At 34.0% G+C, this 27,515-nt stretch overlaps 1 protein-coding gene across 48 annotated transcripts in view; it reads right to left on the minus strand.

Annotated features, from left to right (window-relative positions):
• Positions 1–27,515, minus strand: part of RIMS1 (regulating synaptic membrane exocytosis 1) — a 311,085-nt gene that overhangs the window by 90,389 nt on the left and 193,181 nt on the right. For 9 of the 48 annotated variants that reach the window (XM_088162183.1, XM_088162157.1, XM_088162158.1 and 6 more), the window contains 9 exons: positions 23,592–23,751; positions 22,978–23,103; positions 18,937–18,999; positions 15,488–15,565; positions 15,034–15,147; positions 14,482–14,571; positions 8,953–9,036; positions 4,929–5,006; positions 2,677–2,748 (listed from right to left, as the gene is read on the minus strand). In XM_088162183.1, coding sequence (XP_088018309.1) covers positions 2,677–2,748; positions 4,929–5,006; positions 8,953–9,036; positions 14,482–14,571; positions 15,034–15,147; positions 15,488–15,565; positions 18,937–18,999; positions 22,978–23,103; positions 23,592–23,751 — 865 coding nt within the window. The remainder of the gene's footprint in view (positions 1–2,676; positions 2,749–4,928; positions 5,007–8,952; positions 9,037–14,481; positions 14,572–15,033; positions 15,148–15,487; positions 15,566–18,936; positions 19,000–22,977; positions 23,104–23,591; positions 23,752–27,515) is intronic. The other 39 variants (XM_088162192.1, XM_088162197.1, XM_088162175.1 and 36 more) reach the window with 22 other exon arrangements.

Consider the following 27,515-nt stretch of genomic DNA (forward strand, 5'->3'; position numbering starts at 1 on the left):
GCCAACTATTGCACACAAATAGGTTTTAAGCATCTATCAGATGTCTAGACATCATAACATCCATAAGGTAAACATGGACATCACTCTGTGCCAGAAATTTCATTTGTTTTTATTTTGGATAAATGCTTCAATCTAACTAAATCATCATATTTTTGGTTCTGATTTTTTTCCTTTTAGAAGCTAAATATCCAGCAATTTATCTGAGAGCCCAGTGAAACACTAGAAGTCTGTCCTGCCATTACAGAACAGGACAGGACGTACCTGCAACTCAGAAACTTATCTCCTTCTCCAGTAATATTCTTTTTACAGACACATCCCCTTCCAAGAGATACACTGAGGATCTGCTTAACTCAAATGAAGACAAATCAGGCTTAATATTTGCATTAGCTGGGATATTACAATGATATGAATATGCTTCTTGGGGTGCAAATAAAAAGAGAGATAAAAGGCAATTGAAGAACAACTAGAATGGTGTTAAGGACTTGCTGTCCTAGGAGAAAGATCTGCTGCTTGCAGGAAGAAGCCTGCAAATGTCTGATCAGCAGAATGAGACAAAAAGGAACAAGGAGCAAATATGGAAGACAAAAGCTAGTGAGAAGATGAGACAGAAGTGAAGTAAGAAGTAGAGAGAGAAGAAGAATCTGGGAAAAAAATGATACCTGGTGAGCAGTGAGACTGCAATGAGCATGTACATGAGTATCTCAGCTCCTGGTTGCTCAGAGAGGAAGGAGACACTGCAAGCTGTCAATGGCCTATAGGGGAATCACACAGGTTCCAGTTTGGCCAGAACACAAGAAAACTCAAATTCCTTTCCCTTCAGACTGATGCCTCAGTAGCATGCTGCTACCTAAGAAACTATAAAGAAAAACTAAGAATAAGAGAGGCAATGAATCAATCCAGCTCACCTCTGGAATAGTGTCCTATGCCAAATATAGAAAATACAGATCAATATTGTATATATCCTAATGACAGGTAATGTCACATCTGGGAATGGCATGGTTAGGGCTGAAAGAAAATATTTTAGAATTGGGATGAACAAATTTTTGCTCATTCATACAAGAACAGAAAATTATTTTTGTGTAATCAATTTTACTCCTTCAGAACAGGCTACTGAATCATATCTAGAAGGCTTATCTCATTGAAATAAGAGAACTTTTAGGTTTTATAAATTATCTTCAAAAAGCTGGTTTTTTCCCTTTTATGTACATTTCCTAAGCTATCACACTACACAGAAAACTTAATCTTGTATAGCATGTAGAAATGCTCTATAGAGATGCTGACAGCATGCTGATAGGTTATTCCAGTAATCTGCTTAACTAATACTAGACAGGATTTGCAAGTGTAAAAATAAAGTCCAATTGTACAACAAAAATGAGTATTTGAAGAAGAAATAGTCTCAAGTTATATTTGACAGGAAAATTCATTGTCTATCCTATTAACAAAACTTTCTGCCACTAATGCAACATTACATTTATGATGGAATACTGAACTTCAGCGTTCAGACTTATTGAAACATTTCTGTCTTACAGCTAATAGTAGTGAATTGTTTTATGGAAACAGAAGCCCACAACATGTGCCATGGAGGTGTAAAAAGAAGCAGTACAATTCATATTTCCCATTGTTCTTGTTCCCTGGGTTCATTGCTGAATTACAAGAGCCAAACCCCTTGGACATCAGTTACTTTTCAGAAGTCAGAAAAAACAGCGTAACAAAAAGGTTTCAGTAATTTCCATGGCACAACAGTCCCTGATTCAATCATAGCGAGGATTTCAGGCATCATTTAGGAATCTCTCTGACTCAAATTGAAAAAGCACCTGGGTTGTTGTGACAACAGAATCACCTGACTCAAGGAAAATGTAGACATTGCTTTGGGACCAGAAGCAGTGAAACTAAAGAAAAGTGCTGAAGTTTTGCTACATAATATGCAATTTCATTAAAAATAGAGATGTCTGTGTTGTCGTTGGAAGTTTTAAAGCTCTCACAATGTAAACAGATGTACATTCCACTTGTATGAATCAAAATCCCTCCTCACTGATCTTATTTCAGTCAATATACAGGATTTAAAACTTATCTAGATGTACTTATTATTTAGTATATATTTTTATTTTTTCGCTTTTTCTTAAAAATTCGAACATGCAACCCCATACTACAGTAACATCAAAGTTAAAAGATATAATGACAATACAAATTAAAAAAATAATTTAAAAAGTTCCAGTCTTTATATGAATTTTATGCATAGATTTAAATGTGTAACTTAATTTTTTTATATTTTAAAGTGAAATTCATTTGATCAGAGACATTTTGAATTATTTATCTGTTATAGCTATCTATTTATATAATACATTGTGGTTTTTCATCCTCAAACTTAATGCAAAATAAGGATTTTTTTGAAAAAGAGTCAGTGTTAAAGTGCAGAAGAGCACTTCTAGTCTTTTCCATTGAGCTTATCTGCAATCATGGAGAATGCCAGAAAAATTCCATATGTATGCAACAAAGTGCTAATAATACAGATATAAAATATAGAATACTGTAAATTATGGCAACCGTATAGAATACTGTAAATTATAGCTTTTGGTACCGTCACAGATGTTCTAAAAAGTCATAATAGAGGTATATTCCAAAATCTGGAATCAGACTGATAATAAGAGATGCTTACACATCATTCAACACTCCTACCTTTCTGTTTCAGCTGCAGGGCCTTTCCTAGTTTGTTTTTGGCTGCTATATCTTTCCACTTTTCTGGACTGCCTGTGAAATGACATGTCAGAAAAGAAATAAACAAAGAAGAAAAAGAATACAGAAATATGAAGATTATTTATTTATGTATTGTAAAGGTAATAAAAGAAACGGTTGACAGATGAGAAAGTGACAACTATCATCATAAACAGGTTGGTGAAGTCGAGGTTTAACAGACATTGCATTAATTAGGTTTGATTGAGGTTCATAGTGTGCAGTTTATGAGGTACCAAAACAGGGAAAAAACCATTAATCCTGACTGAGCCTGCAACTAGTTTCCACTTCACAGCCTACATTTGACTAGAAACAATGACTCCTCATAGACCTATAAGTCATCTCTTAACAGCATGAGAAACAAGTTCAGAGTAGACAGCAGGAAAAAAAAAACTTGTAGAAAAAACAGAAGGTTTAAATAGATTTACACTTGAAGGTTTAAATAGATTTAAAATTGCTTTTAAATCTAAATTTCAAAAGCAAAACAAATACTTCATCATATCAGATTTTTAAAAGGCTCATTATATTAATAAAAACTTGTTTCTTCAAAAATCTCATTCCATTCAATTTTAAAGGTTTTGGAAACAGATTGAACCAATTCTATATTCTTCCTAGTCAATATAAGTAAGTTAGAAATTATTTCACTCCTTCACTCCTTTCCTACACAAATATTTTACAGAATTCATCTGACATTTGGAAAATCAGGCACTAGTTACCTCAGAACAATCTAAGCACTCACTTTGATATTAAATAAGAACAATGAAGAGTATTAGGAGTCCGTCCATATAAGAAGAAAGGTAAAGCCTTGTTTCACCATTATTACCCAGGATAATAAAGACATGTAAATCTCTGCAAGTCTTGTATTCTGTACTATCCATAGTAATGCTAGCATTTACAAACTAGGATTTACTACTTTAAATAGCAGAAAATCATCAATATGTATTTTTTTTTCAGAAGAAAAAGTGCATACAGTGTTTCAGGAGTGGTAAAACCAGGGAGTGATGATTATTCATTCCTAGACCAGAAATGCTGACAATTTTTAATGCATGCAAGATCTTGCAATGATACAATCAATGTAATGTTTTAGACTATATAAATTACTGTGGGAAAAACAGAGACAGAAATAATATTTAAAATAGCATGTTTTCCTTTTAAACCTTTGTGGTCATAAAGAGCAATCCAGTGACTGAACTGGAAGAGATCTAAACAGCTGTGACAGCAAGTTCTGCCCAAAGAACATAATCATAGTGGATTTTAATTATTTTTACCCACTGTAATATTTGATGAGCATTTTATTATGATGCAGTGGAGTCCACAAAAAAGAAAACGCTGCAGCAGAATACAAAATGCTTTCTGCAAGAGCAGAGGCCATTACCTGATGCTTTCTGGATTTTAAAAAATGTATTTTCTCACAAATAGAAAGTATGTCAGATTAAAAACTGAAATCCCTTTTTTCCTCAATCTACTTTTTTCAGATTTATTTTTAGTATATTTTCATTGCTTTTCAATTTTTTCCTTTACCAGGACAAATATAAAGCGGATACAGAGGAAAAAGCACATATTAAATGCTGCAGCTTTGTTTAAAACCTACAGTTTAGCAAAGTTTTTAAAAGTGATGGCTAGACCCACTGTATGCAGCAGCATCACCATTCAAATTATGCCACACTCTTCATTTTCTGTTTAGTTGGTTCTGCTTGGGGCTTATTTTCATTTTCCTCTTACTCCTTATACTGCTTGCCTAGATTGTGACCTGGCATAGAGTGGAGAAAGCGAGCACATAGTGAGTAGTTTCAGTGAGGTGGAAAAGCTAAGAGCAGGACGTGCCTTGCTGTGACAACACAGGAATACACAGCACTAATGAGCTGAGCACACCTATTTCTCTGCTCTCTGGGCTGTCCTTGAGAGCAGCACGTACTAAAAATTATTTAAATCAGTTTTCTTTTTGTTTCCTCCCTCGGGCTAAGATGATGCTGTATACATTTCCAATTAGCTCAACATGCTCTGATTTACTTCCTAAACGAACCTCATAGGAGAAAAAAAAATACTATCCATGAATGATACATGCATATATGTACTTGTACATAAAACCAGGGGGAAAAAACAAAAAAAAATGTGTGAAAGAATGCAGAGCATATGAAGAATATACTATAACCAATACCTCGGTTACTTTGGTCTATGATTTCAGTAAATAAGGATACCTCTGTGCTGCTCCAGGTTTAGCACTTAGATGGTCTACACTGTCCTGTTTTGGAATGCAAGACTCCAGCGTCCTTGTTCTTCACAATATTTGGAAACATGGATGTGAATTTGGACGGAATGAGCAGAAACAGAGAGATGGTCACATGCAGTGAAGGTGGAGACATGCAATCAAATATATAAACAAAAAGCATTAAGTCACTATCTATTGAGAAAAGCTGTATTTCTCATTTTCCTATACCAAACACTATAAAATTTTAGATGTAAGATCAACAGTCTAAGATGTAATGAAGTATAGAATGAAAGCCACACCAGTATTTTTAGAAACCATTATACCCTACATGCTGAATGGCAGCACTGTTACTTAACTTCTTGAGAATATAAAAACATATAAAAAAACTCTTTGCTTAAGAAGATGCATATTTTGTCATTATATTGTGAAATTCTCCTGAAAATGCAAGTAAATTTCCTAATTTCATGTATTTTGATGAAACCTTCATATTCTATTGCTACATAGTCTGCTACAATAACAATTAGCAATAATTTGAGAGCAAAGTAGAATGACTCAACTTTTTTTTTTATAAAAAGTATATAGGAATATTTCTGAATTTCTATGGTATTTTAATTTCTGCTGAAGCCACAGAATGTGTTCACAGCTTTCAATTTGCAAAAATATTATTACCCTGTTGGTTTATTATTAGTTTTTAATGAAATACATTATAAGATCTATGAATGGAATATTTTCTTTTTCAAATATCAAATTTAGATTTTAATGAGAAAATTCAGCAAAATTCGTAGTACAATCATAATCTAAGTTTTGTAATATATTTGCATCTATGCCTCCATTAGGGTCAGGAAAGGCTAAAATTTCTCTCAAAGATCAAAGACCTTCCAACTGTCACACCAAATCATTGAACAATATATATCATATATAGACAAGCACTACTTATTTTTTATATACAGACAAGCTATTTACAGCTCATGTTCCAAATTTCTATGTGCCTCAGTATATTTAACAGATTTGTGTTAACAAATCTACACACAGAAACTTGACAATATTCCTACTGAAATTAAAAATTACTGCTTCTGAGATGAAAACATAACATTTTTATACAATTCAGTGTCCAGTGTTTTTAAATGATTTATTTCTGTCTTGTACAAGAGCCCTCAGTGGTTTGCAGTGAGTGTTACTTTATGTAGCCTTGAAGCCACCAAGAATGTCCTGTTCAGTACTTCCTGACTTTTACTGAAGTTTTTTTAAAGGCTGGATCTGCATGGCACCTGCAAGTACCAGGAGGGCACTTGCTCTGCAGTTGGCTTCAGGTGACTCTGGGACAATCATTCTTACACATGCATGCATGACAGACAAAAGCTACTTCTCTTAAATGAAAATATATGTGAATCCCTTTTTTTTAAAGGCTTATTTTATCCAGTCTTGGTTATATGCTGATATTATATGCAGATTTTTCCAGAATACTACTCTGAAAAAAATTTTCACCTCCCATTAAATGCTCATCTTTCATTCACCTTGTTTTTATCATCACTTACAATTTCACAGTTCTCCAGATACCCATCTGTCTACATTGTAGACACTACAGATTTAGACTTTCTAATTTCAAATAGAAAAAAAACCAACAAAACTTTCAAGGAATTACGCTATCAAATTCAATAGAAAAGCTATCCTTTAAAATATCTTCTAGAAATACATGATACTAACCAAACATTTGCAAATTAGCACTGAAAGAATACATAACTCATGTCTTCGTCTCATCAACATATCAAGGAGTCACTTCTTCCTGATATGGCAAGTGAACAAATTCCAGAAGAACAATCTTCCCAAAACTTTTATCAAAATTTACGTAAATAACCCTTAGAAATAAATACAATGTTGCAAAAAATAATTTATCAAAATTAGAAAGAATGCATAAGTCATGGATTAAAGAAATGTATTCACAAACTGATCTTGATTGCATTCTATATGCAAATTGGACTCATTTGTAATATAAATCTGTAATGCACTCCAATGATGACTAAGATGAAGTCTGTCAAAGTCAATTAATCTGTGAAATATTATTTACAAGTTGTGATAAGCAATTAGTTTGTTATCCCTGCTGATCCCCAACAGCCACTACTTCAGCTGTGATACAAGCATATCTAAAAAAAATTTTAATTATTAAACTGACTAGCACTGGCCCACTGCAAAAAACAAGTGAATAAATCAGAACAAATGTAAGCTTCTAGAGTAAAGAACAAAGGTAAAGCACCTTTAATACCCTCACTGATGTTCTCTCTACAGATATGCAATGCAAAAAACTCAATGTTCTCAGAATTTCTCTTAATGTCAGAGAAAATCCTGGAAGTGGTAGGGTGCAAACACTCATCAGCATTGAGATTAGCTTAAATTCCTTCTGTGCTCATCAGTGCCTGACTTCTCATCACTGGGTTTTGGTGATCAGATTGCATGCAAGACTTAAAAATGCAAGAAGGCACCAATTTCACATAGAAAATTAGACTGCTGTTTATCCATCTCAAAAACTTTTCCATAAAAGATTCTATATCCTACAGATGCTTCACTACAAAATGTTTGCTGGTGGGTGTTAGATGATTTCAGTCATTCTCCACAAAATTTCAGCTGATGTAAAAAGGCTTCTATTTGGCATTGAGAATGGTAGTATCTAATTTCAGTGATTTTTCAAGATACTCCGATTTTTCAGATTCTGTATCTGATTCAAATTCAGTATCTGATTTTTCAGATACTCTGAAAGCCAAAGGCTTCCATTGAATCAAAAAATGAGAACCAAAATACCTGAAAGACATAAAGAATATTTGTAAACTCTTAATAGTTGTCCCATCAAAGGGATGTGTTGGCAAAATTTCTGGAAATGCAGTATCTGTTAGGGAGGGCAGCTTTGAAATGATGTTTCACTAATTTAATTTTGTAATTTAAAATGCTGTTTAACTCCAAGTTAAAAAATAAGAAATATTACCCACAGTTACACACTTCCCACTTGGTATAAGTGGAATATTTCCAGTATAAGCAAACAAGATAAATCACAGTATAAATATCAGTACTGTGGGTAGACTTCAGCAGAAGGTCAGGACTGGCACCACTGACACCGGTGTGTCAGTCTTACAGTTTCAAGTGCAATTTTGTAAGTTCGTGTACAGATTATTTACATTAACCTCTATTTACATCAGTCTGTATCCTGTCACTTACTGCAATACAAAATACTGAAAGAAACATTTTGAATTTGCATTTAAATATAAATTGCAAAGTCTGCTTGAAATAAAGCCAGATCTATCTGGAAATAAAAAATTTAAAAAGTTACTGCTGTCAAAGCAATGGGATACCAAAACTCATGTGATTAAAACACTCATGAGAAGTAAAAAACTTCTATTAATCATAGGCGATATTCAGCATAAAAATTTATTTAGAGCCCTGATGTTCTTAATCAAAACCTACCTTATTAGGAAAACCTGCTCCACGGAGGCCATCCTGATTTGGACAGAATTTACAAACAGTGCCAATTTTTACATACATCAACTAGAAAGTGTTACCAAGACCTCCAACATATCAGCCTGTGGGGTTTTTTTCCCATTGGGAACAGTTTGTTGAACAAAGGAAAACCAAAACCAATGAAAACAAACATGTACACAAGAATACACTCTACAACAAGTATTTATCACGTTATAAAGCACCACAGTGAAAGCACCAGGACCATTTACAGAAGCAGGTAAAAACAGACTAAAGAACATTAACACAGATAATGTTCTGTTTTATCAGACATCATATTTTGTGTCTTGAGACTATTCAGACAAACACAAAACTTCAAAAGATGTTCATTCTTCTGTGCTTTATAACTGTTCAACAAAATGCAGAGATGATATCTAAACTGCTGTTTTATTTTGGGCTTCTGGAGGTTGTAAGTCTCCACATATATGAACAGTTCTAAATTTCAGAGTACTCCTCTGAGAGTGCAAGATGCAGTAAAAGCCATTTTTGAACTGGGAGGAGTTGACTAGTACCTGTCATCCTCCGGAGATGCATGCTGGATATGAATCCTGGGACTAGTAGGTCGTCTCCTCTCTAGGGAGGGGGACCATCTACCCCTGTTTGCCCGTTCAATAAAACAGGAAAAAGATACAATATTTAGTTTGTGGTAAAATTAAATATGTGGAATTTGGGACTGGAAAAATACCCCAAAAAGTAATGGAAGTGTGTAATTTATTTTTTTTTTTTCTAACAGCTTTCCAACACCCAATTATACTTTATTTAGGGCTGCTTAATGCAGAAACATCACATCTGAAATGAAGAGAAGGTGTGCCCAAAGATGCAGAATTTAGACGAACATAAATCTTCTATATGGTGTACCATTAAGTTTTCAAACAGTCTCAAATGCTTGACTACCTAAAAACCTGTCATTTGTGTAGGAAGCTGCAATTCCAAATTAGAAGACTTTTAAAGACCATACAATATTCATTATCTTGGTATTTTGTTAATCCCATCTCTCCTAGCTATTTACATGAAAAAATACAACCTCAGTAAAAATGTAGGGCTATTATTTATAGTAAAAGTCCCAGGGCATAAAGTAAGTGTTTTCTGGAATGCAGTGAAAGAATGAAGGTAAATTATTTCACTAAAACTAAGATACACACATTTGTGCACAAGTACTGGGGTCATTTTTTTGTCATTTGAAAATATAGAGTGAAAGTGTGTGCAGCCAGCTTCCTCTTCCGTTCATTTCTCTTTATCCCTGCAGTACATGCCAGTACATTATGTTGCACAAATAAAGTCAACAAAAAGGACCTGAATTGAGAATGAAAACTGTTGTATTACGTGGGTTTTTTGCTTGAAAAAGCTCATTCAATTTAGACTTATATATACTATAATTATTATATAAGTAATATATATATATGTATATAATTATATCTATATATACTAACTAGACTGATGTTGCTTATTTTTTGGGGGTGTCATGTGTTTGTAATGCAACAAGTGTATGCATAACAATTTACAATACCAAAACAAATGGATTTATTGACAAAGAGCAAAATGTTTGTAAAAACTCAGCACAAGTATCTAATATTTCCCTTTCTGAGGCATTTTTCCAGTCCATGTCATAAAGAAAAGGGTTTGATTTATGGAACATGCAAATAACAAAGGTTTCAGGGACATGAGCATTATTTGAACAGTTAGGTAGGCCTTTCAGATGTTTTAAGAGCAAATATGTTGTTAGTAGGTAGTTTCTTTTTCTCTCTAAAGAAAGAGTTAAAGAAAATGTTAATGCATCAGTGCACTCAGTCAAAGCCCTTAATATGCTGATATCCACTACAGATATTAAAGAGCATTGGATAGAATTAACCAGGTAATTCAGTACAAATTTTCAGAACATGCTCCCTTTCACTGAATGCTGAATGACTGTGAGCCACAGTACAACACCAACATGTAACTGCCAAATGTCTCTACCTGGCTGGAAAGAACCAGAAAGACAGTATGTCACAGACCTAATGCAAACAGTTATTTCACTGCACATTATTTTAAATGGAAATGGGGGGATTTGACATAACTGTTACGGGCATGCAATATAAAAATCAACATGAAATCAGGACAAGCTCTAATTGGATCAACCTCCCTGGTATCTGTTTATGATTAGGTAACACGCAACTGTTGAGTTTTGTCTCTTGTTTAGATAGTAGTGACCAGCTGATGGCAAATCTTTTGTTTTGACTCCCACTGCAGTGAAGCACCTCAGAACAATTCTAACACAGCTGTGGGGCTGTATTTTGCAGGTTTGCTGACCCCTGTACATGACCTAATCCCTGGGCTGTGCTCCTCATTTTTATTTGCTCAGATCTCCACTAAGAGATGTCTCAGGCCAAAAGCATTCCAGAAGTACCAATCAGTGCAACTGTTCTTGTGCTAACTGCCAACACCTACAACTGCTTGCAACAGCAAAAATTTAGAGGGTAAATAATAGCCACACTACATATTATTAACCATCACTGGCAATCTTAAATCAATCTGGGGAACATGCTATTGCGATGAGAAACCATTCCTAAATCAGTTCAGAGTCTGCCCTTGAACCTCATGTCTAGGTGTTTTCCTGAGCAAAGACTGGGTGTTGAAAAGAAATTTCTCCATTCTAAAGAAATAACACCCAATTTACTAGGAAAAAAGCAGAAATTTTGAGAAATAGTGAAAAGGATAACAATTTAAAAAACCCAAAGCATAATGAAGTACTCCCAGGAAAAACAATTTCAATGGTTATAGAGGACAAATTATAAACTTAAAGATGTCTCACAGATCATCAAAGGAATTTGAACCACAGAATCATTTCGAAAAAAAAAGAAATTAGCAAAACAGCTTGGAATAAATAGATGGTAGATGGTGGGAAAAGAAAAAAAATGCAGGCATGGTGCAACTGCATAGAGGTATTAGTAGGGGATTGATATTTTTGAATGTCTTTGAGTATACTGCACAAAAGAGAAGTATATGAAGGATTAAACTCTGTAAAATCAGTCCATTTAACAAAAAATTTTAGCAGGCCTGTGTCAAGGCAAGGTCAGTTTGCCAGTCAAGTTATATGGACATTAATTGGTCAAATGGTGGTACTTACAGGAGGAGAAAAGGAATTCTGTCCCCATTGTTGTTTTGACTCTGCTATACTGAAACTAACTAGACTTTCATATCACAAATTCATATATACAGCTGAAAGCAGTTTTCTGCTGGTACAAGTGAGTCAATAGAATAACTTTTACTGGCAAAGCAGTGTCTTAAAAACCAGTAACTACTCTGACCATTCCAAATGACATGAATGGCATTGTATAAAGTTCAAGGATCAAAACTGTTTCCAGCAAATCAGTGACAGAGACAGGGCTCTACTGTCCATCTGTTATAACACTACCATTTTGTTAAGCAGCTGTTTATTTTAGCTCTTGTTCTCAAATATAATCTAATTCATATCCTCTGAGTCAAAAGGTTACGGGGAATAAGTATAAGTAATTTTCCATAGGTAAGTACCTTCCTAATTTTGTTGAAGAAAATATACAAAGCTGCATTTAGAAGTCTGTATTTAGAGGCATAAAAGTCTAGACTTTTAAACAAAATATACAATGCTGTCATTCAGGGAGGAGAGAAGGAAGAAGAAACAACCATGAAAACAACTAACAACATCTTCAACATAAGTCTCTCAAATATACTGACAAAGTGCTGTAGATTGGACTTAACAAAACCTTAGAGTGTTTCTCTTTAATGGACCAATTCTAGACCTGACAAGTGTCTCATCTCCTATAAATCTCCAGTAACGAACACAACATTTTCCTTATTGTCTATTACACTGTAATTTTTACTGTGTTTGGTGTCTCATTGTAATTACTTTCAAAAGAGATTTCCTACCACTTAAGGTGAACTTGTCTTACTGTATTTTAAATCTTTTGTTTTCATCTTGTCCAGCACAGAACCAAAATGGTTTCTACAGACCCTGAACTTAATTCTCTGTTCTTCAGACTAAGGACTCCTCTATCATCACATGCAACTGATGACTAACTTCATGTTCAAGTGTAAGCAGATTCCACATTCAACAGAGGGGAATTAAATCATATAAAATTTATGTTTCCCAAAACAAAAAGATTAATTTGGCAGGGTTTATATATTAAATATAACAACCTCCTCCAAAATTTAGGCTGCATAGGAAAATCTTCTATGTCACAAGAAAGTAAGAAAATCCTCTGCCAAGACCACACGTATCTTATTCTTTTCAATGAAACTATCAAGAAAAAAATTGAATACGAATTCCCTTAACATGAGCTTTCCTGCTCTATGAAGGATCCCAAGTCAAAACCTCCTATTTAGGACTTCTAAAGCTAAGCAAAACTTTCACAGTGATGAACAATTTTTCTGGATTACACCCTCTGATGATTTGTCAAAACCACATGTTTAGTAGCAAGAGGCCATTAATACAGACTAAACACTTTCCTCTATGAGGAGCTCTTTCAAAATGATGCAGATTCTGCACAGTGCCCAGTGGACAGAGGTTGCTGGACAAGAATTCTAAAGACATAATAGAATTACTTCACTTCAGGACAGATGTAGTTTTGAGTACAAAATTTTTACTAGATAGTTTATAACTACCAGTTAGTGTTTCATTGAATATTAATTTGATGGGTGGCATCTTGAAGTAAGTACAGAACACACTGCTCACGTTTATATGCAATTATATTAATTAATTAACTGCTTGTAGATGAAGGCAGCTGTAGATATGTACACACTCGGTTGATGTTACAGTATTTTTAAAACATACCTAGAAAAATATCTGTATTTCATTCTGAGTGGCTCTATGTCAGCTGATTTTTTTCTTTTTTAATAACCATGTTCTTATCATCTGTAATGTCTTGAGATCAGACTTATAAAGGAATAAACTATTGTAGATCCATCAGGGATGCCTCAACAGAACATTACTCACTTCTCTGCAACAAGAGCGTAACTTAAGAAGAGCACAGTTCCAACCAAGAAGCAGCAGGAATTGGGGAGAAAGGAAAGGGAAATTATCAACAAAAAACTCAGGTGACACCCTATGGCAAAGAGGAAAGTGCATTCTTAGTGCCTTTCTTCACATATCCTGTCCCACAATACGGAAAATAACACAACTGTTACTACCACCACACTGCATATCGACTGAAAAAGCACTATCAACTTCCATACTAGTTAAATATGTACTGCACAGACAAAATAGTAATTCTGCCCTATTCCCACTCAAAGGGAGCCCTTATTGCCCTTAGTGAGCCTAAAATCTCTCTCTAAAGTGGTACAATTGTTAGGCAAAAACATGGCTAGTGATGAAAAGGTCTCTTGTGGAATCATCCTTTTTACAACAGTAGTATTTGATTCAACTAAAATTTTGAATCAAGCTATTGCAATTGTAAAAGTACAGAAAGCATCCATAACATGCCTGCACAATGTATGTGACACAATAATATTTCATTTAAATTGTAAACATGTCTTAAGACTTATGTGAACCTTAATATATTATCAGAGCAAAACAACCTTAATGCAGTTATCTGCCTTGCAAAAGCAGATGCAGCAGATTAAAGAAAGCAATGATGTTTGACTGTTTTGTAAAACATATATCAGTATTGATACAGCTCTGGTTTGAAATGTGAGAGTTTTGTTGTACTTTCTAATTTATGCCACCGCTTTATTAGCAGTCCACAGAACAAGCAAGAAACAGATGTAATGCTTTTTTAGCAAATGATGATGAAGATTCACAACCAAGTGGTAGTTTCAAAATAGTTAACACTGCAATGCTATTATCAGCATACTGAGGACTTTTGTAAACAATGAACATTAGCTTGAACTAAAACAAAGGAAGTAGCCAGAAGCAGTTATAAACTCCAAGACACAATTTACATGACATACATGAATATAGGAGCAAAAATGTCTACAAATACCAAAGCAGACAAGAATGTACAAGAATGTAGAATACTCATGAAGAAAAACAAAACTTATAAAGATCACCAGCACAGATGACAAGAAATTCATAAGTTTTTATTTTATACCTTTCTCGTTCTGGTGAATGCAAACTAGTATCTGGTCTCAAGCAGTTGGTACTAGCACTCCTAGCCCTGTCAAGGGAGGGCTGCAGTTCACTAGTGCCAGTGCATTGCATCCAATGGTAGAAGAGAAAGAAAAAGAAAACAAAGAAAGGAATACAATGTTAGATATTAACTCATAAAATAATGCTCTCTTTACAGAAAATGTAGAATCACAATGATTTAATTAAGGAAAACATAAAAGAGTTGACTGGATGATAGTGTCAAGATTTGTTTAGAAAATAAAAGCAAATAAAAGGCTGCTAGAAATTTTTTGCAAATATCATTGAAATGTTTAAAACTGAATGAGACAGAACAGCATCCACTTGTAAGAAAAGTGGAATGAGAAATACCAAACAATAAAGTTATATACTTATAACAGCAGTAAGTCATAAGCCAACATAAAAGAATGTGATCCACTATATGTCATGTGAAATCCCTTTACAGTGAAGCTCATTTATTCTGCAAAATCCATATTAGATACCAAACAAATGGGGAGATTAATCCTCAGTGTCTTACCTAACCAGTAGATCATCTCCAAATTTCGATATTCGTGAATTAAGGCAATCATGAAGGAGTGAAATATCCTGTCTAATCACGGATTTGGTCTTAGCACATGCAGGAAGAGTTGAGCTTTGTAAATTAAAATTATTTAAACAAAATGAAAATAAATTTAACATATAACAGAAATCTCATACATAAACAAAAGAATGTAATAAAGAAATACATGCAACATATAATTTTAACAGTGAAGACAACTCCAACTAATACGAAGTAGTTTGGTTTAGGGTTTTTTTGTAAGGCAGCTATTAATTTAAACAATTAGATGAAGTTATTTTAGGATTTTATCCCTTATCTCTCCGTCATAAAAATGTATGAAACATTTTGTTATTTTTCTTCTTTAACAAGGGAAGTCTATTTACTTTTTAAAAAAGAAGCTAACTACTTAAAGGGGACTCTAAACACTGCTTACCTGTACAGATTCCAATGAGTACCATTTTCTAGTAAAGGCATCTTGGGTGGTAATGTTTTATAGTGCCTAACAGAACTTCTTGAATGTGGTGGGTCAGAAAAGACAGGACAACACAAAAAACATGCCAGAAATAAAAAGACAGGTAAAGGCAGAACATAAAATTAATGCATAATATTCTATTATGTTGTATAGCTGTAGGAGTAGATGTCTCATATATGTTTTTCTCTAGTACTGTGACAGTTATCTGGGGGAAAAATTTTGTATTAACCCTTTTCTTAATGAAGTGCATGAACTTATGCAAATAATAGTACAGCTCAGATGTTTTCTTGAAATTGAAGTAATATATATTCCATTTCTAGATACTTTTAATTAAAATATACAGACTGCTTTAGGTTGATATTAAATTTACCTTTTATTTCTCTTGGAGACGCCTTACTTAGACCTGCAGAGATTTTAATCTAAGCAGCTAAGCATGAAAATCTTGCAAAAATAGGGATATATAATACAAAAAATATTAACTACAAATGTATTAGCATCTGGCTTTTTTGAATGTGGGTCTTTTGAAAGTGGTGTATCAGCTTTAAAATGTACCAGGAATTAAAAGTAACTAATTATAAGGTAATTTAAAAACTTAGGAGAGGTACTGCATGAGCCACCACAGCAGCACTGAGGTGCTACATGACAACTGTCTAATAACATCATAGATTTTAGAGAAGGAAATGTTTATTTTATCAGCCAGATCTACCCAATGAACAAGGGACAAATTTAAAGGCAGGCAGTGCTGTCAAATGGGAATTACGGCCATTTAATGGCTAAGTGTTAGTAACAACATTGTAACCATTTTCCACATACCCTACTAGGGCACAGCTATGGAACTACTAGAAAAACCAGCAGGCTTGAGGATTTTTGCAGCATCAAGAACAGCCTGTCCTGATAGGACCTTTTGATTCCTGTTAAGCCTCGGACCAAAGCACAGCAGGATCAACATTAGAAACCTGGCTGTGTCACAGACAGATGAATCAACTCTCTGCCTGGATGTATCAGTGTTTGTAAAACCCTGAGGGATTTAACAGAGGAGCTTCGACCCTGCTTGTGCGGGTTTAGTGGACACCACAGGTGACTTCTGTATCAGAGGTCACTGCAACATCACAAAGGAGGAATAAAGGAATGGCTGTCATCAGGCCAATCCTGGTATATGAGCAGATATTACCAATTAAAGCAGGGGTGATTTAAAACACGGAATGTGACAACCCATGATCTATAGCAGGTGGTACTCACCTTCCCACCATTTCTTCTATTAGTTAATAATTGCATACAGAGCAATAGGATGGATAGCTAGGACTAGTTTTCCAAACTGGTGCATTAAGCTCACCATATATCTTAACTTTGTAGCTTGGACTACCTAATTTCTTTCATTGAATATGAAAGCATTACCATTTCTTTCCCATTTTAAGCTGAAGCTGTCCCAAGGACTAATTAAACCATTGTTCAGTGAGCTGCCTAGAAACAAGGATAAAGCCTTATAAAAATTCTAACATGAATAAATGTCAGGTCACTAGAAATAAGAAAGGACAAAAGAAGGCATATAACAAATTTTTGCTGAAATTGTTTCCAAAATTATCCTTTCAAGAATGTATATTGCCAGTTTTGGGGTATTATTTGGAATTGGGTTGTATAAGCCTCAGAGTTAAATTTAAACAAATGAATCTATTGTCATCTATTGCTTTTATATTCACCTTCAATACATTATTATAAGTACTATCCTGTTTTATACTATACCACTACTATTACTTTTAAAGGGTGAATTTTGGGGGTTTTTTGATCACAAAAATACAATAACAAAAAATGGAATAAGGAAAAAGGCAAGGAAGAGCTGTGGGCTCTGAATTCAGTGTAGCTATTACCTAACTCTACTGCTGTCCTTGCACAGCTTTTTGCTGTGACCAGACTGGTTTGGCAGATTTGTAACACTTTTTGAAACCTAATGGCTGGACAAAGTGCACCAAAAGTTTACAATGCTGTACTTACTTCATTAATCGAGACTTTAAGGAATGTAATTGAAAAATTATAATGACAATTATAATCTTTAAGAGGAATAGGAGAAAGCACAGGGCTGGGGGCAGGAAGAGGGTGAAGCTACAGAAGATAGAGCAAAAAGGACACAGTAAGGAGGCAGGAAAAATTACTATTATCTGACAATAAACAGACATAAAATAACATGAAGTTAAATTATTAAACCCTAAAACCTAAAATCTTGAGGAAAAAGCATCTTCAGCTAAAGTATGAGAATGAAATTTTTTCTACTGATAATAAAAAAACTAATTTAACAGCTTCACTGATAGAGATTTTTTTTGAAAACATACATATTTATTATTTTAGTTTTATACTATTCTGCTTTACAACAGAACCCTCTCACAGCATCTTCCATACTGCTTCAAATTTGATGATGAAGATTAAAGCAAGCCAAGCATTTAAAAAAATAAACTGCTTTGTAAGAGAAAATCCTACATAAATTAAATGAATAATGGCACTAGACAACATGGTTTAACATTTGATGATTTTAAACATTTAGCATTGACACAAAACTCTCATCAACACCCAGATCCTGAAAAGACAAAAGATAACTACCGGGTTGAATTAGTAGAATGATTAACTTCTTTAACTTCAACCAACATTTTTACTTATTGTAAATGAAAAGAGGTTCCACACAATGTCATGGATTTTTAACAAGGTTAATAGACATGGTGAAAAAAAAGGTGAGGGAGCAGACTTTGATTTTTTAGATAAAGATATTTCAGTCCTGTTTAGTTTCACAACACTGGAAAATAGTAAGACAGGGAGCTCCAAGCTTTGGAACAAGAGATTAATGAAGATTAAGGTGGGCCCAAACTACAAGTTTACATGTGGATCCAATTTATAGAATAATTTTTAGATGCAAAAACAAGTAATACAAAACCCCTCAAATCTGGGACTTCCAGTAAGTCCTTGTAAACCAGTATTTATTCCTCTGCAAGTGACTAAATCAGCATGAGATTAGGTGTCACAACAAGCAAAGATTGTTTAATTGTGCGTGGCTGTTATATAAACATAAAAATGCCAATAAAAGAAAACAAAACCAACTAAAAAAACGAAGTTTGAAATTATTACAAAGCTGTCATGCATTGGGAGATCAGGACTTTTGTGACTAGACAGAAAATCTACCACAAAATACAACTGCAAAACCAAAGTTTCTTCAACTCCTTTAATCCTTACTGCTGAGGTGCAAAAACAGATACGCACATCTGAATATGAATTAAGACAAACAAAAAAGAAAACTGACATCTGGATCACAATGTACTTGGAAGTTCTTTATTTACCAGGACTAAATACCACCATGGAAAAAACGTTGGGCACACAAAGTATGGACAGCTGACCAGATGTGTTCATGATTCCCACATTCCTGTATTTACCTGATGGTATGTAGGCACTCTGCACTTCTTCCTCGCTTTGCTCTGGGCAGCATAAGAAGCTCACTGCACAGACAGGATGGGTGGTGAGTGAAACAGATATAGTTATGAAGCATTAGATGACATGGGTTATGCCAATGATAAGCAAATGAAAACATAAAAAGAAATGAGAAGCATTCACCCAGATAATCTGATAAGACTGCATGTCTCAAAAAATATGAGCCAAAAAATGCATGTAATAGCTACAGTTTCAACAAATTCATTTTAGTGTGGCACCTCCTTCTGTGATATTTTTCTTTAAAATTCAGAATTACTTTTTCAGAGCTCTTCATGATAAAGCAAATACATGAAATGGCTACAATTTTCTAGTAACCTCTAGTAGTCTCATGAGCTAATTAACGGAGAACTGCTTTAGGAATAAAAGAAAGATGCCTGTTGTTTGTTTTGTGTTGGGTTTTGTGGCTTCATAAGCTGCAAAATCATACACGTAAAAGCAGTGAAAACTTGATCATGATTTAGTGCAGCTTGGTTTATGGGAAGAATAACTAGTCACCCTTTAGGGAAAATCAAAAATATATGTTCATTTGAAATATTGTGTTTGGCCAAACATAAATTCTGACTCATAGCTCTTAAAGGTATTTTGTAATGATAATCCTAAAGAAACTAACAAGAAAGCTGATCAGCCATCAAACTTTTTGTTTCTTATTCTTCCAAATTGAGGAAAATCAGCCATCTATTCTATTTTTCTTATACTGTAACCAAACACATATTATAGCCAGCAAGATGGTAAAATTAATGCCTATTTATGCCTATGGTAAATATGACTATGGTATGAAATACCCCTTGAATTAAGCCTGTAGTTTAATGCACTTCAACACAATCAGAAAGACCAAGCTCCAAAACTCCTATCATTGTAAATATGAAATTAAACATAAGCTTCATGGAAACATGCTAATTTTAAAAGAAGCAGGGAATCCCATGAAGCACTATGGCAAAAAAAAAAAGAGAGAAAACATTACAAAACAGATAAAGCAGCAGTTGTTCAATGTCATTATAAAATGATCCATTTCATTGATACACTATAGCATTATTTATCTAAAATTCTAAACTGGGCAGCTTGAAATAATGGCTTGTGAGTCATGTAAGATTTAACTACATCTGGAGCCATTAGCTTGATGCAATAATATGCACTAGAGTTGAACTGAATTTTTAAATTATCTTTCTAAGCCAAATTTCTATTCATAACCTCAGAAGACTGATATAATTAATATGCAGTTTTCCTAACTACAAACAACTAGGGATTTTAGGAGAAAAGTTACTGTTTTCTTTAAAGTTGCAACGTAGATGCAAAGTCCACATTAAATCATAGGGTACTTTGTTAATATTTACTTTTCCTAAGCCAAAGAGTATCTATTGTAATTGGCCCAAAGCAAACACTAATTAAAAAGTCATCCTGAAAAGTGATATAAAATAGCAAATCCACCATGAAATCTTCTAGTTAAGGAAAAAAAAAAAAAGAACCCTCAAGAAGATTACCAATACTGTGAGAATAAGCAGTTCACTGATAAACCCAGTCTAGTTTGGGAGACATTTAAAGATTATTATTGTCAAATAAATGTTTTCTATACTCATAATTAACAGATTTTACTTAGGAATAAAAGAAACACAAAAAAAAGAAAAGCGCCATGCTCTTGAAAATTGGACAATGATTTATTAATAAAAAGCTTTTCCTAACAGTTTATATATATTCATACATGTGTATATTTATGTATATAAATATATATAAAACTGTTGAAGTGGACAAATAAGTTCCACTGCAAATTTCTTGCAAGAGATGCTTCTGTAAGAGTGGTAGTAACTATTTTCACAAAGACCTATATTATTATTTAATATTAATTTTGAACCAGTAACAGATCACTGAGAAAATTATTGGAACTAATCAGCAGCTCTAATTTCTGGCCTGCAATTATTGGATAATTCCTCAGCTTTCAAGCCAAGTTTATATCACATATCTGTGTGAATGTACTTGTTTAGATGAAGGATTCAGTAAATGCACTACACATAATATCTACACTACTCTTGATACTAATGCATAATATTTCACGAAGTTGGGTTTTTTAATTCTTGGATGTGACAGAGGATCTTTCTCAAGAAAATCTGGTTTGGATTTTTCTTATGATGCTATTCTTTTGTACTGAAAGCTGGCAAAACCTGCCAGAATTAAACAGCCTTCACAACTGATGAAATCTAGGGGAAAAGATGAAAAGGAAAATGGGGAAAAGGAGACCACTGCAGACAAGATTATTATTCCAAGACATTCCAGGACAGGTACATGGACCCATCTATAAATCCTGCAAATAAGCCACGTACATCCTTCATGTCTGATCTTTAAACTTGCAAAAAAAGTTTGTGAACACTGAAAACATTCTGAACAAATCCAGCAGCCCACTGCTCATCCCCAGGAAAGGCTCAGTGTAAACCCAGCTCCTCTCCAACCATAATCCATGCATTTATCACCAGTTATGTCTAGGTCTGAGGCTTTACTAAAAGAGAAATTTCTAGACAGTTAACTGTCTGTATTTATGCTGACAAAAGCTACTTTTTAAAGCCTTTTGTTCTTCAAATCTGACGAATAAGAAACCAATTAAACAAATATCTTCAGGCATCTTTTGAATATATCACTGCCCAAAATACATAATAACGGAAAAAATTTGCAACAAGTGGGCATTACTTAATTAGCCTAATTATAAATCTGACTACTATATTGAGAAACAATTTTAATTCACCTCTGAAAGAAAATTCACTACAAAAATCCAACTTAGTCAATTCTGTACACACTTCTTGCCTATAAATTTGAGTTTTTAAATGTACCAGATAACTCATGAATTCCTACACCTACGTTACCATACCACAAAAGTAAAACAGGCAAGATCATATACAAAACTGAACTAGCTTAACTGCAAGAACAATCTTTTACTCAGTCTTTATGTTGCTTCAAAACTGGCCAAAGATTTCCAGAGGTTTTTATGATTTAATGTTTACTTTTCCACATCACTAAGAAATGGATGTTTCACATTGAATTTACCAGATTATAGGGAAAATTTTGTTATACTTAGTTCTATAAGTATCTACTTACTGTCAAGAAAAAAATCTAAGACATTACTATGCCACTTGATCATATCTGAGTGGTAAGTTTGCTATTATAGTCTAGCTATATATTACATATTATAGTCTAGCTATATGATTTTTTTAAAGTAAACAACATCCCATAAAGAATGATAATCTATGCGACTATCATCATTATTTTTCTCAACTGCTGAGCTGAAATACCTTTCTAACCTTTTTTTTGCAGCTATAAACTAACAGAAATTCTAATTTCTTCCATTTTATCAGAATATCATTCCTAGGCACCTGAAAACTGTGCCTACTAAGAGGCCACATGTTCTTTGAGTGTAGCCACTGAATGTATTCCAGGGAGAGATGTGTATGTGACACATCTAAGACTGGAAATTTTTGCACACTACAACTAGTACTGAAACTATCCTTGCTATGCCTGGGTAATGTACAAAGTTCACCAGAATGTTACATAAGATTCTGGGAGACTGCACCCATAGATGTCCAAAATGTATAGGCATACAAATCCAAACCAGCATGCATCCACCTCCCAGCTAGGAGGAATTCATGTCTGGTATTTCGCTGGCTAGCACAACTGGTACATTACAAGAAGAGCTAGGGCATACATGAAGATGTATGGCTTTCTAGCAAAAATCTCTCAGCTTTATTCAGGAAAAAGCAGTAGGATATCTAGGACAAACAGACAAGATTCATTTATCTAGATACCTCCAATTACTGTCAACCTAGTGCACGGTGTTAACAAGAAAAAAAAAGTGTAGATAATTTAACAGTGGCACTAGATCTATCAGTTATGATGAATTCTCTCCCTTTCCCATTGCTATCAGTCACATTTCTAATGAAAACTTGAAAATCAGACAAACTGACAAAGATGTTTCTAAACTTTTTTCCATGTTCAGGCTGACAATGTACCTTTCTTGATCAGATAAATACTGACTATCCATCTCTCTGGATCTGTAATCAACTGGAGTTCTGGAGGCATCATGGTGTCTAGTTGGAGAACGTGATCTTCTCATTTGATGAATTTCATCTAAACTCCTGAAAAGCAGAAATATGTATGATAATCTTGTTTTCTCATGAATAACAATGTATCACAGTACAAGTTGGTTGAAGGAAGTTTTTTAATCATAAATTATTAATACACGATTTCTGAAAGAATGCCATTAAAAATTATGCACTTTATACATGCCACTATTATCCCACAAATATACTTAAGTGGCTTCATAGAAGATTTGGCCACTGATTGAAAAACAAAATTTCCAAACCTATGTATTAGTCATGATACACAGATGATGAATCACAGAAAAAATATGAGTAAAAAGGTAAATCTTACAAAGTTATGATTCATTCCATGAGTGCTCTTGAGTGACTAATAAAAACATATATCAAGTTCAAATACTGCACTAATAAATCCAGATACAAAAAACAAGCTTTAAAATAGTGAAAAATTCCTGAACAAGAGACAAGTTAATAATGACACATTACAGAAACGTGAAAGCACGTGGAGTTTCACTTGTGATGCCTACCTCTGTAATGGCACATTTGGTAAACGTGAACGGGGCCTGCCCTGATCGTCACCACGGTGAGGAGACACAGAACGTGAACGATGATGTGTTGTTGTTCTTTGCTGTTCTGGCACAGTTAGCGTTGTGGATTTACTTTCTCTAGTACTAGACCTATAACCTACTGGCAAGAGGGTAACAAAAGGCAATTAGAGAATAAAGGTCTGGGTTTAGAAAGAATTCAGATGGCTAGTCTTCCAGGAGCACGTATCCAAACGATTACACAACTATCAGGTCATCATTCAGCTGAGGTACACCCCGATGTATCATGCAGAATAAACTACTAGCATTACCTTTAAATGTCTACATGTACAGAGACTGAAAAAATGAGACTTCTTGATGTACTGGAAGATGTGGAGAAGTTTTCTTAATTGGGGAATATTCTGGGTATTTTGTATGTATTAAAAAGTATTTCAAAGGAATCTAAACAGTGCAGATTTACCTCATCTAAAAAATAGAGAAACCATGCTTGCATAGAACAGCACAGACTCACACAGGGCTGCTCATATGTAAAGCATCTTTCTGACTCTTGTTTCAGTTAAACACAAAGATGTTCTACTGAACTTGGCCAAAGCCACCTACTTAAAAAACGACTAGGATTTAGAGTATATTGTACTGAATATTGGGTGTTGCATAATTTGCAGAATATTTTTTCCAAATACTATGACTAAGCGGTAAAATTTCTCTCAGTATTTTTAAACAGGATCCAAAAAAAATCAGTAGAATGTTAGTACATTTTCAATATTTCAAGACTGCTGTGTCTTTTTCTATGTAGCACACTCTTTGCCTTGTCATACATTTTGACTTCCATGCTAAAACAATGAAGGCCAGTAAGATAACAGCTTTCAAAAGGTACCTGTTATCTTCCCTGAAGAGCCTAAGGAAATCAGCGCAGACTTCACTTGCTCATTTCTAGACATTTAAATGAGATTACAAGAATCCTTTGACAGAAAATCCCTTAATGATATAGAAAGTCATCCCTTAAATCATCCTTTAATCACTTCACAAAGTCTTGCTTAGGTATTAAAATAATAATTTTTCTTCTTTGAATTTGTCTGGCATTAAAGTTACTGTAACATGTGATTTTGTTCAGCTAAAAAAACAGGCTATATAAGAAATATTTTCATGCAGGAAAAGAGTATGATTTTGTCACCCAATTGTCAATTGGAGAAATTTAATAAATTAAATAAATCACACTTTTTATGGATCTCACTACAGGGTTTTAACTGTGGGGTTTTTTTTCATATTTTATGTAATTTGTATAATTCTTCTAGTTCCTTCTGGTCTTTCACCAAATTACAAACAGTCCCTCTTTTAAAAGTGTCCCCTGTGTACAGTCTGCATTAGGCTTGATCATGTATTCAGTGACCTTTAAAAACCTCTTTAGCTGCAAGTTTGAACCCTGACCACAAACATCAAAGATGCATTTACATTTTTTTCCCAAAATGTGTAAGAGTTTACCAATGTACCCTAATGGCCCCTAAAATCTGACAACATGCATGAAACTATCTACTGGGGTTTATCAACCTTTTAACAAAGTAGGACTCCAGTATTCTGCAGGTTTTGATATGTTGTGATGCTGGAGTACCTTACCCACCAAAAAAGTGTTTCAGAGTTCTGTAATAAAATTATAAAGAAACAGGAGGATCTCTCTGATCTCAGGACAAGGACTGGGTAAAAACTTTGAATCAAAAGGGGGACTCCCTCAGGATTTCAATGGAGATTCATAAACCAGGATTGCTGCAGAAAATGTCTAGGTCTTTTGTTAGAGAAAGAAGATATATTACAAAAGCTGGATGTATTCCCTTTCCCAGGATAACTAAATCTAAGCTGTATTTGCAAAAAGATATTTCATTTTCCAAATAAGCTTGTGTTATAAAAATCCTGTCATCTCTATCAGAAGTAAGAGACGTTTACATATATTAAACACTTAAACCAAAGAAATCCTAAACTTCTCTCCAATCTTTAGGCAATTGTACTAAAATACACACAAGTTTAAAAAATGAAATATTAATTTAAATTTAAAATATATTTCTAGAGTATTTCTCCTCTCCCTAGAAAACTGCACATAGGATTATCCTGTAAACTCAGAAGTCAAGTATAGAAACACTACTTTACGTTATATATTTTGCATAGTCAAGCTATCTAGGGAACAATACCTGAATCTTATGTAGTGTGTGTACACAAAGAACAGAGACAGTAATCCACACTTATCCCAAGTATTAATTCAAGAATTGTTGAACTGGTCAAATCACACCCATACTTTCACAGTGACCATGACAGTGACAGCAACAGTAACATTTCCTCATATCCTCAAATACAAAGGCTCTGTGCTCTTCAGGGTGAGCAGAGGAAAATTTTGCATGGACCAGCATGATAGCAGCAACCAAGCTGATGGTAATTTATGCAGAAGTTTCTCAGTTGCTCATGGGAAACTGTCAGGTGTGACAAGAAATGAATGCAGGATGGATGATGAAAATGGTTGTAACAAACATTTGATACCAAAATTACATTATTTTTCCTTAAAAACAATACAGACAAGGACAAGGTATTGATGTCATCCTCCTGCTACATAAAGAAGGCAAATACACTTATACAGGTTACATGTGACAGAAAAAGAAACTGCTCTGAAGAGTTACCCATAGCATAAATAATGCAGCTTGTTAAAAATACCACTGGGGATATTGCCAACTGTATATCAGGGGTTTTTTTGCTTTGTTTTTAATTAAGGAAGTTACTGAAGCTTTGGTTAAACAGATTGGTCTCAAAATATGTTCAGATTTTATTAAAACCTTCATTGACCCTTGTGGAGTACTGGGCTGCCCAGTACAATACAGACACAGAGTGACTGGTTTAAGAACAGCTCAGGATCACAAACTTACTTAAGAGACTTGAGAATCTCTCAGAGGTTGAGAGACTTAAAAGAATATTTTCGTCGTGTGAACAGATGGCAGCATACCACAAAAAGCCTGTCAAAATAATTTTTGTTAAATCTGACCTTCAAATTAAAGTTACTCTCAGCTGTTGATATAAACTTCTATGAAAATATATAAGAGCTGATTATAAAAAAGATATGTATATCACTACAAGGTACTAATAATAAATGAAGATGTTATAATTACATGAAAGATTAATTAATTAGTGCTATGACAAGAAAAAAAATTTTCTTAAAATATTTTGGAATTTATTAAAGTACCACTATTTTTGCTGTAACAATCTTTACTTCCACTGACAAGAAGTTATTCTTTGCAGCTGCTGAAACTTCTAGGAAAATATTTTTCTTTGTTACTACTAAATTCTAATACTGCATTTGCCTTAGCATTTGGTAAAAAATTTGAAACTATAGTTTTAAGGATTTTCAAGGTTAGTTAAATTAGCAAAATTATTTTCCTTTATGTTTTTAGCTTGCATGGATATGAAGTGAAATTTTGTGCTTTTACATTTTTTAGTTATGTGTTCATTAGAAAATGAGCAATTACCTTTGTGAAAATCTTGAGACATTAAGGGGGCTAAATAACTTCTTTTTTTTTTCTCCATACTTCAGGAAAAGAGAAAATTAATAACTTTCAGGAAGATGCTGCCTGACCAACCTGATCTTCTATGACAAGGTCATTCTCTTAGTGGATGAGGGAAAGGCTGAGGATGTTGTTTACTTTAAATTATTAAAATCTTATACACGGTTTCCCCAGGATTCTCCTGGAGAATCTGGCAGCCAACAGCTTGGACAGGTCTTTGAAGGGAAATATCTTCTTATGCATCAAATGTTGTAAACACAATTTTGATATTACTTCTCTTTAGAAGGAATATCTTAAAACTAGACTAATCTGGTTGAAGCCAATAAAGGCTTCAAAAATTTGGGAAAGCCATAATCCAAAATAGTGCATCACC

Source organism: Sturnus vulgaris, chromosome 3 (assembly GCF_052056855.1).
Source record: "Sturnus vulgaris isolate bStuVul1 chromosome 3, bStuVul1.hap1, whole genome shotgun sequence".
NCBI classification, from domain to species: Eukaryota; Metazoa; Chordata; class Aves; order Passeriformes; family Sturnidae; genus Sturnus; species Sturnus vulgaris.